The sequence below is a fragment of the Mastigoproctus giganteus genome, chromosome 14, assembly GCF_048544385.1.
Source record: "Mastigoproctus giganteus isolate SK-2022 chromosome 14, ASM4854438v1, whole genome shotgun sequence".
Classification (NCBI taxonomy): Eukaryota; Metazoa; Arthropoda; class Arachnida; order Uropygi; family Thelyphonidae; genus Mastigoproctus; species Mastigoproctus giganteus.
This window is the reverse complement of record NC_143588.1, coordinates 4,332,203-4,347,260: the sequence shown is the minus strand read 5'-3', so window position 1 is coordinate 4,347,260 and position 15,058 is coordinate 4,332,203. Positions and strand designations below refer to the sequence as shown.

Sequence of the window (15,058 nt, the reverse complement as noted above, 5' to 3'; positions counted from 1 at the left end):
AATGGACGGTGCAGTTTTCAGTCAGTTTGGTGTGACATAAGCACTGGAAAAACAAAATTGAGAGTAGGAGTGTGTTATAGGCCTAATTACTCTGGTGAGTACAATGAACATCTGTACAGAGAAATAGAGTAGGCCAATAAATCAGGTTTCCTTTACTTTGTGCATTAAAAATCTACAGATAAAAGCACCACTTGGTGGCAGTGATCACAGCGTATACTGACATGGGATTTACTCAAAGATGTAACTACCATTAGGGGTAAAGGGAATAGTTTTTGCTTTTGAAAAGGTGACTACAGTGGTCTTGGAGATTTTTGAATTCTATAGAGTGGGACCAACTGATGATGTTATCAACAGCAAATTCTAAATAGAAAGCATTCAAGGAATTAATATTGGAAGCTACTAGGCTTTTCATACCAACTAAGAAATACTGTTCAAAGTTTAGGCCTAAATGGATGTTAGATGAACTGATAAGACTTGTGGCAGAGAAGAAAAATACATGGGATGCATATAAATTATCAGGTGACACAGAGGCCTATGGTAGATATAAGCTAGTCTGTAATCAAGTCACCAGGAGGTTAGGCAAGCAAAGGCTGATTACAAGAAATCTTTGGCAAAGAATGCAAAAAAAAAACCAGCAAAGACTTCTTTCATTATATAAAATCTAAAAAGAAGGGTATGAATCAGAAGGGTCTGCTTGATATCGATGGTTTAACTGAGATGATATTGCTCAGATAGCTGCCAAACTGAATGATTATTTTGCATCTACATTCACACATGAGGAGTTATTAAGGGAAGAGAATGCCAGAAGTTTATCAAACTGTAACAGGGAGCTAAAGAATTTGATAATAATTTAGCGCAAAGTGTAGGGAGAAATCGTTGAAGATAAACATAAGAAAGGTACCTGGGTTGAATCGGATCTATCTAGTTATATTAAAGAAGGTAGCAAAGGAAGTAAGTAGGCCCTTAGCCATGATTATGAGTGCATCCTTGGACTCAGGAGGTCCCCACAAATTGGAGATATGGAAATGTATCCCCAATTCACAAAGTGGGATTGAAAGGTGACACGAGTAATTACAGGCCTCTTAGTTTAACTTCTGTTCCGGGGAAAATAATGGATACACTGGTTAAAGAAGCACTGCGAGATAATCTAGACAAGATTACCGTTATAGTTCAGACACAGCATGGGTTTGTTAAGGGGAAGTCTTGTCTGACCAATTTAATTGAATACTACGATGTGGTCACAAAGGAACTGGATGCAAAAATTAATTTTGATATCATATACTTGGATTTTAGGAAAGCTTTTGATACTATTGCACATGGAAGACTACTGTACAAGTTGGAGTGGTATGGCATTATGGGCAAGTTGCTGCTATGGATAAAGGGATGGTTGAGCAGGAGAAGACAGAAAGTGGTAATCAATGGACACTGCTCTTCGTGGACTAATGTTACTGGTGGTGTCCCCCAAGGGATCTTTGTTGGGCCCATTGCTATTTTCTGTATTTATCAATGATAATGGTAAATCAGGCTTAATGCCCAAGTTTGCAGATGATATGAAAATTGGTAGGACTGTTAATGAAAGGAAAGTATGCTACTGCAATGGGATCTGGAAAAGTTGAGCAGATGGGCTGAGAGGTGGCAATGGTAGCTTAACATTGACAAATGCTGCTGCATATGGGTAGCAGTAACCCCAGTGTAACATATCAATGTGTGGTACTACACTCATGGTAGTGGAAAAAAGAAAGAGACCTAGGCCCTTCATAACCTAATTTGCTTATATAATTCTGGAGTCAGATATGAAGTTTTCTGAGCGGTGCAAAAAGGCTGCAAGAGTAGTTCATGGGGCCTTGTCAATGATATATAGTAATTTTGCTAGCAGAGATAAGAAGGTGATTATCACGTTGCATAAGGCCACACACTGGTGATTATCCCCTTGTCAGGCCACACATTGAATACTGCATACAGGTTTGGAAGCCTCATTTTAGGAAAGATGCAGAGCTGCTGGAACGAGCACAGAAATTGGCAACAAGATTAGTGAGTGGAACAAAGGGTTGCTGTCACCAAAAAAGGCTGAAGTTCTGCAAACTGCAGAGTGGAGATGAGGCATCTACATGATTATCTACTTGAGGCATCTACAAGGTTATCTACTTGAGGTATATAAGGCCAGCAAAAAGAATGCATTGTTGCTATTATGGGCATTGCATCAGGAATACATGTAAAATTATTCCCTGATTTTCACTGATTGCAATAAAGATATATATATATATATATATATAAAACCAATCGGATTCATCCTCTTGCTCAGATTCCACACCTGACGGGGCATAAATTCAAATTGAGGAAAGATAACTGTTGAATAGATGTGCGGAAATTTGCCTTTAGACAATCTTTTGGAATGAATGGATGGGTGGAATGGATGAAATGGGAAGGTTTTTTTTTTTCTTTCTGATGCTATATAAGCTTGCTTTCTTGCACCATATCCCTTTACCAATGCTAATGACAACATGTATCACTATCACTATAGAAATTACCTTATAATCGCTGAGAAATTGCCTGATCACTAGAAACAAATAAGAGTAGGAATGTGTTATAGGTCTAATGACTCAAATCAGTACAATGAACAATTGTACAGAGAAATAGAGTGGGCTAGTACATCAGATTGTCTTATAATGGGAGATTTTAACTTCTCAGATATTGACTGGAACTTGTGGATTGGTCACTCTCACGCTAGTAAGACTTTTGTGGATTTATTGGATGACTGTTTTCTGCAGTAGCATGTTCGAAAGGCAACCAGAGAGGGTAATACTCTTGATCTGGTTATCAGCAGCGATCATTCATGTATTAAAAATTTGCAGATAAAGGAACCACTAAGTGGCAGTGATCACAGTGTACTGATGTTGGAGATGTGGAGGAAGTGACCAACATTATGGATGTCTTTTAAGATTTCAAATATCCAAGCTGTCAATTTTTCATATCAAAAAAAGCTGACACCAGGAACTCACGTCTTGGGAAATCACCTCAGATAGGTGTTTTACTTAAAGATATAATTACCATCAGGAGTAAAGGAAAGGGTTTTTGCTTCCATAAAGGTGACTACAGTGGTCTCAGACAATGTTTAAATTCTGTACAATGGGATCAACTGATGATGTTACCAACAGCAAATTCTAAGTGGGAAGCATTCAAGGAATTAATAGTGGAAGCTACTAAAGGTTTCATACCTACTGAGAAATATTGTTCAAGGTTTAGGCCTAAATGGTTGTCAAATGAACTGAGACTCGTGGCAGAGAAGAAAAAAAATGCAAGGGATGCATATAAATTATCAGGCGACACAGAAGCCTATGGCAGATATAAGCAAGTCTCTAATAAAGTCACAAAGGAGGTTAGGCAGGCGAAGGCAGATTACGAGAAATCTTTTGCAAAGGATGCTAAGAAAAACAGCAAGGATTTCTTTACTTATATAAACTCTAAAAGGAAGGGGATGAATCTGATTGGTCCACTTGATATCTATGGTTCAACTGTTGATGATCCTGCTCAGATAGCAAACAAACTGAATAAGTATTTTGCATATACATTCACACGAGGAGTTATTAAGGATTGAAAATGCCAGGTTATCAAATTGTAGCAGGGTGCTTAATGATTTTGTAATAACTGAGAGCAAAGTGGAGAAGAAATTATTGAAGTTAAACACAAGAAAGGCACCTGGGGTAGTGGGAACTATCCAGTTATATTAAAGGAGAGCGGCAAAGGAAGTAACCAAACCCTTAGCCATAATTATGAGAGCATCCTTGGACTCAGGGGAGGTCCCCATGGACTGGAGATGTGCAAATCTATTCACAAACGGGGATCGAAGGGTGACATGAGTAATTACAGACCAGTTAGTTTAACTTCTGTTGCAGGTAAAATAGTGGAGTCACTGGTTAAAGATGCATGGCAGCAATAATTCAGACACAGCATGGGTTTGTTAAGGGAAAGTCTTGTCTGACAAATTTTATTGGATATTATGATGTGGCTACAAAGGAACTGGATGCAAAAAATAATTTTGATATCATATACTGGAATTTCTGGAAAGCTTTTGACACTGTTGTGCAAGGAAGACTACTATACAAATTGGAACAGAATGGTATTAAGGGTATTATTATTATTATTAGCTATATGGTGCAAGGAAGCCTGAGTCTTATGCTGCACCAGCCAAAAATAAAAAAAATAAAAATTCCCAAGTTACCCTGAGAGAGAGAGAGAGAGAGAGAGAGAGAGAGAGAGAGAGAGAGAGAGAGAAGTAGAAGGGAATCACCAAGAAAGAGAAGGATGATGATATCCAGCTCAGGATCCTGGGTGTGCCACGCCCAAACTCACCAGATGTGAGCCCCTGGGATAAGTTGCTACAATGGATAAAAGGATAGTTGAGTGGGCAAAGACAGAGGGTGGTAATCAATGGGCGCTGCTCTTCGTGGACTAATGTTATTAGTGGAGTCTCTCAGGGTTCAGTGTTGGGTCCACTGTTGTTTTGTATATTTATCAATGATATCGATGAAGGTATATCAGGGTTATTGTTGAAGTTTGCAGATGATACAAAGGTTGGGAAGGTTGTTAATGACAGTAATGGCAGTGTGCTACTGCTACAGGATCTAGAAAATTTGGGAAGACGTGCTGAGAAGTTGCTACTGAAGTTTAACATTGACAAATGCAAAGTATTGCATATGGGTAGAAGTAACCCCAGAGGAACGTACCAACTGTGTAGTTCTACACTTAGGGTGGTAGAAAATCAAAAAGATCTGAGAATAATTGTGCAGTCAGACATGAAATTTTCTGAGCAATGCAGTAGGCTGCCAGAGCAAGTCATGGTGTTTTGTCAATGATATACAGGAATTTTGGTAGCAGGGAATAGGAGGTGATTGTCTCTCTGTATAAGGCAATGGTCAGGCCACACCTTGAGTACTGTATATAGGTCTGGAGGTCTCATTTTAGGAAGGATGTAGATTTGCTTCAGCATGTATAGAGAAGGGAAACATGATTGGTGAGGGGAATCCTCTTACCACGAGAGGCTTAAGTTCTGCAAATTGCAGCAGCGGACACCAGGCTCCTGCGAGGTGATCTGATTGCGGTGTATAAGGCCTTGAATGGGTTGAGCACACTGAATTCTGATGGGATTCTTCCACTTGTTCAGATTACGAACCTAAGGGGGCATAAATTCAAATTGAGGAAAGACAGCTGTACAATAGATGTGTGGAAATTTGCCTTTAGCCAGCAGGTGGTTAATGCTGGAACAGGCTTCCATCTGTCATTGTGGAAGTTGATAGATTGAATAAATTTAAGGAGGAACTGGACAAACATTTAGGGGGAATGGTTGTGTGAATTTCTTTTTTTTTTTTTTTTTTTTGGCTGATGCTACATAAGTTCATACACTTGGTTTCTTGCATCACATGCCACGATTACTATTACTATTAACACTTGACACTCGGGGCCAAACAGATATGAAGTGAAGTGCAATTATCTGCACCCTAGTTAATAGATGAAATAGCATGTAAGAAATTAAGACTCCCTCATGCCATCTGTCCACAGTTATGTTAGAGGAATGTCAAAGACTGTCTCGGGTACTACTGGAATAGCATTTTGTCTGAGCTTTAATTCTGGTTCAGGGTGAAGAAGGTTCTGTTTGCAATACCGTGGGGAAATAACCGTCTGAGATGAGAAGGTGAAACCATTAGCCATTGCCTGGGAGTTTTGGGAACGGAAGGGTTGACAGAATGCTGCATTGTCTTTCAATGACACTCATGTTACATGACAGTAAATATAGTGAAGTCATCGGCAAATAGGGTATCGTTTACAGTTGGAGGAAGTGACCACCATTATGGATGTCTTTTAAGATTCCAAATATCCAAGCTGTCATATAATTTTTCATATCAAAAAAAGCTGACACCAGGGGCTCACGTCTCGGGAAATCACCTCAGATATGTGTTTCCAGTCTAATTAAATGATAAAGTGTTGACCTTTCTTCTGATGCAACACTACAACATGGAAAAGAAGTCATAAGCTTGAATTGGATTTTAGTTAAGCTTTGGATACTGTTGCACATAAAAGACTGCCATACAAATTGGGTCACTGGGAAAGTCACTGGTATGGATAAAGGGATGGATGAGTGGAAGAAGACAGAGTTGTTATCAATGGACAATGCTCTTTGTGGACTGTTATTACTGAAGCCCTACAGGGTTCGGTGCTCGGCCCACTGTAGTTTTCCATATTTATTAATGATGTTGATGAAGATATATCAGGGTGATTAATGTCAGCAATAATGGAAGGCTGCTGCAACAAGATCTAGAAAAATTAGGAAGATAGACTGAGAAAAGGCAAGTTTAACATTGACAAATACAAAGTACTACATATAGGTAGAAGTAATTACAGATCAACATATCAACTGTGTAGTACTATACATAAAGATGTGAAAAATAAAAAAGACCTGGCCATAATTGTGTAGTGAATTTTGCTGAGCAGTACAGACAGGCCGCACTGCTCAGCGAAATGACAGCTTATGGGGTTTTGTCAATGATAAACGGGAATTTTACTATCAGTGATATATATTTAGGTGTTATTGATACATTAACAAACTAAGGCTAATGCACCAAAACCATGTCATGGAAAAGATTACGGTTAAAATATTTCAGTGACCTGAAAAATTAGGCCACTTTGTCAAAATGGATAACAATAAAAGTATAAATTTAAAAAAAAAGTAACTGCAGTGATTATCAATCCATTGCAATATGGAAGCCTCCTCAACCATTCGTGTTGAGGGAAATGGATCATAATGGATCATAATCGCCAATCCTCACTGGACCAGCATGGTCCAGTGAGGACTGGCAGATCGACCGTATTTAGCAGTCAGGGGCTTGAATCCCGGTCTACTCAAAGAGCATGTGTTACTGCACTCTCGCTCATCACCACTCGGCTACAGAGGCAACTGATAAAAGCATATCAGCAATATAAAGGGATAGAATTTTTTTCAGTGTGGTTTATGCTTGTTAACAGGACAGACTGCTTCTACAGGAGTGGGGTACACTTAAATATAAAGAGTACAAGATTTGCTGATGCCATCGATGCAGTGTTAGATGTGTCAGAAAACTGCTAGCTTTGGGGGGGGGGGGATTCACAGACTAAAAGATTAACAGTAGCTGCAGGAAGAGGTGAAAGTGATTCTTGCACCAAATAGAAAATGAAGAAAACTTTATTTTCTATTTTGAATTTTTTTAAATTTTCTTTTCTGTTGTCCACAATTCACAAGCTTTAAAAAATGCTGGATGGCTTCCTTTACAATTTGGGCAAATAGGCGTGGAAGCTGTACAATCTCCTTGGAGTAACAAATAGGGCACACCACATTGCTTCAGCATGACATCTGAGAATGGCCCCCATATTTCTGGCACTTAAAAAAAATTGGTGAATGGGATTCGGGATATAAGGAAGAAATCTTGCAGTTTAAGCAACCTGCTTTAACTGAGGATGGAAAAGTCAGAGCACTAAATGTCAAAATGATGGACGTGGTTGGTAGTAGGTTGCCATCTTTTTTGGTCATTATTTTCTGTGCATGAGTTACTTTTTTTCACTAAGCTCTTGTATTATTTCTTCTTCAGAGACATTAAGCAAGTCCCATTCACTGATAACACCTTTTGAGATGTTCAGAATGTTATGGGGCATAACTTACACTGGAATACTGTTAAATGTTGTTAATTTTAACGGTTTTTCTGAATGGGTTGCTTTAGATGTTAAATCATTTTAGGAGACCCACAAAACAATTCTAAACATTTCTGTATTAGAAAAGGCGATTGTTTGCCAATAGGTTGTGTGGAAAATTAGTACATTATACAAAATGCTGGCACTTTATTTTGATTTTCCATCTGTTGTCTCTTCAGACGATTGGAGTTGTGCTCATTATCAAGTCTGCAGCCCGTGAGTTTATATCCATTTCCATTTTAGCTCCTTTTCACCCTGTGGGATTAGCTTTTCCACTCAGGTTAACAGCCCTGCTACGGGGAGGGCTGGTAACCTGGGCGGAAAAGCTAATGCTGTTCACAATTGCACAAAATATGCTTAGCCACAGAAATGCTTGCCATTTCTGTGGCTAAGCATATATTGTGGTGGTGGCCACAACGAACTTGCAGAGTAACAGAACTGTAATTCACTGTGACATATGTGTTCCAGAAGTAGTCCCCAATGGTGTTAAAAATCCATGGTCATCTTGGATTTTTCCAATGGTGAAGTAGTCCCCAATGGTGTCAATGGTTCCAAGGTCATCTTGGGGGTCTGATACATTTGAGAACACTCTCCCATCAATTTCAATTTTATCTAAAACATTGCATTATGCTGTCAAGGCCCTGGCCATCATATTCAGTTACTTCACCCACATAATAGTACAATGCCCACTCACATAGCACTGAAACTGATAGCATCTGAAACACTGTGACCTGTAACCCAATGTACCAAATTATGACTCTGATGTGAGATTTTGTCAATGAACCGATGTTAGTACTTTCATAGTGTTTTAAAATTTTCCTCAGTAGTTAATGTTTTATGGTATTTTGACATGCCTTAGCAATATTTAAAATTTATAGTATTTGAATAGATTTTAGCAGTTTTAAATATTTTATGGTGTCTTAACAAACCTGAGCAGTTTTTAATTTTATAGCATTCTATTAGCATTTATATGCATTTTTTTTTTTTTTTTTTTTGCATTTTTCAAGACTGTAACCTTGAAAAATATTTGTGCATCCATCTCCATCCAGGTCATACCTACCACTTTCTGGTATTCCCACTTGCCTAATTTTGTGGTCCCACTCTTCACCAATCCAGAAGTCTGCCAAATAAAGTTAGCCATTATTATTAACACACACACATGCACAATATACATATAACACACTGCTTGGTAGAGAAACATATATATTGAAAGATACCTTGCCTGGAGTAGAAATCATTTCATCTAACAGAGATTCTGCTAGTTCTGTAAACATTCTGCAATAGTTGATGGATCTAAAAGAAAAATAAATGTATTCCAAATATTTTTTTCTATACTGTAATAATCAAATTATGCAAGGTGGTGCACAAATGCACCACCTATATTTAAATATTTGTTAAGAAACTCATTTATTCATTAATTGTTATGAATTTGTTATAAATGTTACAAATTTTCTTGCTCAGATTCCTGTAATTATTATTTTACCACATTCAATAATTTCTCAAAAGTACATGACAGTAGTGACACGATGACAGGTTGCCTTGAGTTATGTAAAATTCAAACTATGACATTAGTTAGTGCATTTGCATCATTACTACAGGGGTGTTTTTGACAACCAAAGTTTGTACGTTGCATCAGTATTGTAACATCTCGTACTGCAAAAGCCTTCACAAGTTGCCCTCCTTATACTTCAAATAAGTAAAGTTTCCCCATTACAGATGATTATTGTTACTTACTTTCAGTTCAGTATCACGACTCAGACAGCAATGTTTCGAAGCTATTTGTATTCTCATCAATAAGTGATAGTACCTAGAGGTATAAGGGTTATCAACTAGTCTGTAATAAGTCAAAACCCCCAATTGTGACTTATTTACACAATATGACACATGCACTTCTTAGATGAAAATCCCAAACCCTCTCTCCACCTCCCATCCCATCCCAAACTTTTCACCTGGTGCAAACCTATCAAACTAATACTTTCGCTGCTCTTAATAGTCCTCCCACGTAGAGTGTGGGTTACCTCTACAGAGATGGCCCCTCTATCCCCTTAACTTCTGAATTTCTGGTGAATTCCATCATTCTCCTCCATTACCTTCATCTATACTCCATCACACCATCTCTACCCATGCTCCTTTCCACAAAAAAATATTTTTTTAGATGCTCTCTTTGGCAAACTCAGGCAATGGCAGGGTTTGCCCAGTGAAAGACCTTGATCCTTCCATCTGTCCTATCACCCCTTGTCTGGCATTGTAACTAGGGTTTAGTGGTGTTTCATGGGTCTCCTAGGCTAAGAGGCCAGATGAACAACATAACCCTACACTACACTACACTAGATAAACCACATATCACTCACATTAACTGGCCTTTACAAGGTAGTATATTCAACAGAAGGGAATTGATTGTGGAGTTGTGAAACTACAGGCACTGCTAAACTATGTACTATATCTGACAGCCTCACTCAAAATTACTGCTTATATGCCCTCAGCTCCAGGAGCCTCACATGCCTTTAGGCTTGTTATTACTATTATTAGCCATATGGTGCAAGGAAGCCTCAGGCTTATGGTGCACCAGCCAAAAAAAAAAATTTTTTCTGAATTACTCCAAAAGAGAGAGACAGAGAGAGAGAGAGAGAGAGAGAGAGAGTTGTTGTTGCTGCTGTGCTTGGATTTTTCTGGTGCAAAGGCTATTTGGCCATATTGCACCTATCATAGTAGTTAATACTAATTTTATTGGCTTCTATGGAAGCAGTTAGAAACTGTTATATAAACCTATTTGTTTCAGAAAGAGGAAAAATTCTGTAAGGTTTGAATTTTCACCTATGATATGGCTAAGTGACAATTTCTGTAAGTTTGAGAGACAAGTGAATGATATTAGACGGGAACTGTTATACAAGGTGCATTCTAGGAGTATGCGTTTTATTGTGAGTGGCCTGTGGCAATGTGAACACTGTGGAGGGTCATTATCTGATAACAGGAATGGATGGGCCAAATGAGTGTGGCCTATTCGGGCTCTAGCCAGGACAACCTCTTCTTGTCTGTTTGTGCGGAAATTGGAGGCCCATAATTGCGGTACAGGTTTAATTTCAAGGAGTTTGTTATGAATATGCATTTGCCACTGTAGTGTCCATCATTCCTTACATATATTTCATATATGCATTTTGTAATCACTGGGTGGGACCAGAAAATTCATTGGGGATGTGCTGGATGGATGCTTGGTGGCAGCATCTGCAATTTCATTTCCTGGTATTCCAGTATGGCCTGGGATCCAGCAGAAGACAACCTTTTGCCAATGATCTCAGAGGTGAATCAACTCTGACCTGATTAGCTGTAGTAATGGATGAGTAGGTGTGGAAATCTTTTGCATTGCTAATAGGGCACTTTGCGAGTCTGTGTAGATTATGCTCTTTTCGACTGAGAGATGGAAAATGTTTTCCAGTTATGGCATATAATTCAGTGGTGTAATACAGATGTGATAGTGTCATGGAATACTACTGCTGCATCTGATCCACTCTCGGACTTTGATCCATCAGTATATATTTTAGCGAAGTCAGGATAACATTGTAAATGTGCAGCTGCTGGATGTTAATACCCATTAAAGAGTGTTTCCCCCATTGGTGGAAATAATTGTCACAACACAGCATGATGACAGACCATGGAGGAACGTGATCTATAGGTTCTTGGTGAACTTTGAGTTGTATATTCCAGTTTTCTGTTAGTTCCATTAACCTAATATCTGCAGGCCTAGTTGCTTGTGGTTTGTTTCTATAAAAGGTTGTGAGTGACAGATCATTAAATATTGACCAATTAGGATGGGTCGACTGGCTTTGGATCTTGGTTGCGTAGTTCAGTAATAACATCTTTCTTCTGATGTTTAGAGGAGCTTCATAGGCTTCTACATAGAGACTTTGCACTGGAGATGTTCTGTACGCACCTAGAGCTATTCTTAGAGCTGAATGTTGAATAGGGCTGAGGCGAGATAAAGCACTTTCCCTAGCAGTATCAAAGACAGGTGTGCCATAATCCAGACGAGATCTAATTACGGATCTATATAAGTGAAGCAAAGTGTAATGATCTGCTCCCCCAGGTTGTTGCTGATAAGGCTCTGCATATGTTATTTTATTTTTTTTTTTTTTTGGCAAGCTGTCTGGAGATGTTTAATGTGTTTTTGATAGTTTAACTTACTATCAAAAATTAATCCATGCAGATGAATACTATTTGCTATTGGAATAGGATGGTTATCTAATTGGAGTTCAGGATCAGGGTGCATTTTACGTATGGTACAGAAGTGAATGGCAGTAGATTTCTGGCTGGATAGTCTGTAACCATTTTGTGTCATCGAAATCTGGATCTGATTTATTGATTTTTTTTTTTTTTTTTGTAGTTGTTGGCGCATCAGCTTCTGTGGCCATAATGCACCTCCCAAGGTTTTTGCAGTACTTTGATCCAAGTCAAGAGGTGGGATTCGAGCCCGCGACCTTTGGGTTGCCAGGCAGGCACTTTACCCACCCAGCTAGCCCAGTCGGCATTTATTGATATCTGCAATTGTCTCTCAATATAGTTCATGTTTTGAGAGTGGCAGGAGATTGTGAGATCATCAGCATAAAGATATGAGTCCACTGTTTTTGGAATGAGTTCAGTTAAGTGATTAATTCTAATTACGAATAGAGTGGCGCTGAGAACGGACCCCTTGAGGGATTCCTTCTCCCTGGACAAAGTTTTTAGAGAGAGTTCCCCAATAACAAACTTGAAAGGATCTTTGTTGTAAGAAATTTTGGATGAAATATGGCAAATTTCCTCTCAGGCCGAGAGAATGTAGATCCTTTAAAATGCTGAAACGCCATGTGGTGTCAAAGGCTTTCTCAATATCCAGACAGACCATAATGAGATGCTCCTTTTTGATGAATGCATTTTTGATGTTTGCTTCGGCTTTAATCATAAGGTCCAATGATAATCGATTTTTTCTGTATCGAAATTGATTGTTATTGATTAAATTTTGGGACTCAAGATACTAAGTCAGATGGTGGTGAATCATTTTTTCAAAGGTTTTACTCAGACAGCTGGTAAGTGAAATTGGTCTGTAGTTATGAGTTACCAGGTTTTGGGATAGCCAGAACGTAGGAATGACGCCAGGAGCTTGGGAATGTATGTTCAGTGAAGATTCGATTGAAGAAGAACAGCAGTGATGAGTGTGACTTTGGATCTAAATTTTTGAGCATTATATAAAATATCCTATCAGGACCAGTGGCACTGTTCCTTTTGTTGGTAAGAGCATGCTGCAGTTCAACCATGGTAAATGGTTGATTATATGTTAGTGCACATCTGTCAGTGAAATTCAGTTTGGATTTTTCAGTTACACCTTTAATTTTTTGAAATGATTGGTCATAAGCAGTTTATGAGGACAACTGAGAAAATACAGATCACAGTGCATTTGTGATTTCTGCAGGAGTAGAGAATTCCTGTCCATTCCAGTTAATTAGTGGAGTAGACGTTGGAGGAATTTTGCCATTTAACAATTTTATCTTATTCCAGATCAGTCTGATGTCTGTATTTTTATTAAATGAGGAAGCGAATTTAATCCAAGATTCTTTTTTTGCTTTCCGTCTGATAACGGGCTCTTGCTATAAGTCGCTTATAATTAATAAGATTGGAAGTGGTTGGATGTTTGTGGAATTAATTCCAAGCTTTGTTTTTCTCTTTTTTTTGCATTGTTGCACTCTTCGTTCCACCAATAATTTAATTTTCACCTTTTCCTGACTTGGTATTATGGAATTGCAGTGGTTGCAGCTGTTAGAATTTGGTTTGTTATATGTTCAGTAACATGGCTGACAGAAGAGCACTGTATGATATGGTTGTCGAACGAGACAAGCGTGCCATATTTTATCCAGTCAGCCTTTGGAAATTTCCATTTTACTGGATTATCTGTTGGTAATGAACAGGAAGTTTGAAATTTGCATATTATTGGGAAATGATCACTGTTGTGAGGGTCGTTAAGAGTTATCCAAGCGATACTTGGATAGAGCACTGGAGAGCAAATGGAAAGGTCTATTGCGGAGGTTGATCCGGTAGGAAAATGAACATAGGTAGGAGAGCCGGTATTCAACAATGTTAAATCCTGTCTATCTATCAACATTTCAACAAGCTTTCCATGCCTGTCTAAGCTGGAGGAACCCCATAATGGGTGGTGAGCATTAAAGTGACCTAGTAGACAGAAGGGAACTGGTAGTTGCAACACAAGATCTTCGATTTCCTGAATAGAATATGGACGATTAGGTAGAAGATAAATTGACACCAATGTAACAGTGATTCCAATTACTGTGTGTGTGGCAACAGCTTCTAAAGAGGTTTACAATGGAATGCATCTGGAGGGAACTCTTGAGTCCAACAGGATGGCTACTCCTCCATTAGCACTATTAGTGTCAGATCTATCTTGTCTGAAGATAGTGTAATTTTTGACTGTAGTGGAAACTTGGGGCGTCAAGTTGGTTTCCTGTAGGCACATGGCAACAGGATTGAAGCAGTGAATTAGTTCATTGATATCATCGATGTTGCTGCAAAAACCTCTACAATTCGATTGAATGACATGTTCCGTTATTTGGTTTTGTTCTTGGAAGATGTATCTGACTGCTTTTTATAAGTTGATTGTTTATGATGGTCTGGTTTTGGTTTTTCTTTTCGGGGAAAAGTGGAACGTCCTGATTCATTGCTATCATCCATATCATCTTCTGCGTGTATTTCAAGCAATTCTTCTTGACCAATAGTATCATCTGTATCCATGCTTGTTAGGCATGATTCTTTCATCTCAGCAGGATCTTTGCAAATTTTCTGCTACCTGACAATGCGGAGGTCTCTGGGATGGAATTGCGAGTGGCGTATTATTGCTTTGGTATACTGAATTTGGTTTAGATGGATGCTGGACTAAGAGTACTGATCGTGCCCAGTCTGATATTGATATTTTTGGAGAGATGGACAATTAGTAGTAGTAGTAGTAGTAGTGGCACTTGATGCAAGAAAGCAGTGTAGGAGCTTATGCAGCATCAGCCAAAAAAAAAAAAAAAAAAATCACACCATACCCTCCAATTGCCTGTCCAGTTCCTCCTTAAATTTATTTAACCTATCAACTTCCACAACGACAGATGGAAGTTTGTTCCAGCAATTAACCACCCGCTGGCTAAAGGCAAATTTTCGCACATCTATTCTACATCTATCCTTTCTTAATTTGAACTTATGTCCCCGTAGGTTCGTATTCTGAACAAGTGGGAGGATCCCATCAGAATTCAGCGTGCTCAACCCATTCAAGGCCTTATAGACCTCAATCAGATCACCTCGCAGGTGCCTAGTCTCCAGC

General features: G+C 38.7%; 1 protein-coding gene across 2 annotated transcripts in view; it reads right to left on the bottom strand.

Moving 5' to 3' along the window:
- LOC150074954 (transportin-3-like) overlaps positions 1-15,058 on the bottom strand; it is a 742,971-nt gene that overhangs the window by 450,134 nt on the left and 277,779 nt on the right. For both annotated transcript variants that reach the window (XM_090388987.1, XM_090388988.1), the window contains one exon: positions 8,934-9,009. In XM_090388987.1, coding sequence (XP_090245113.1) covers positions 8,934-9,009 — 76 coding nt within the window. The remainder of the gene's footprint in view (positions 1-8,933; positions 9,010-15,058) is intronic.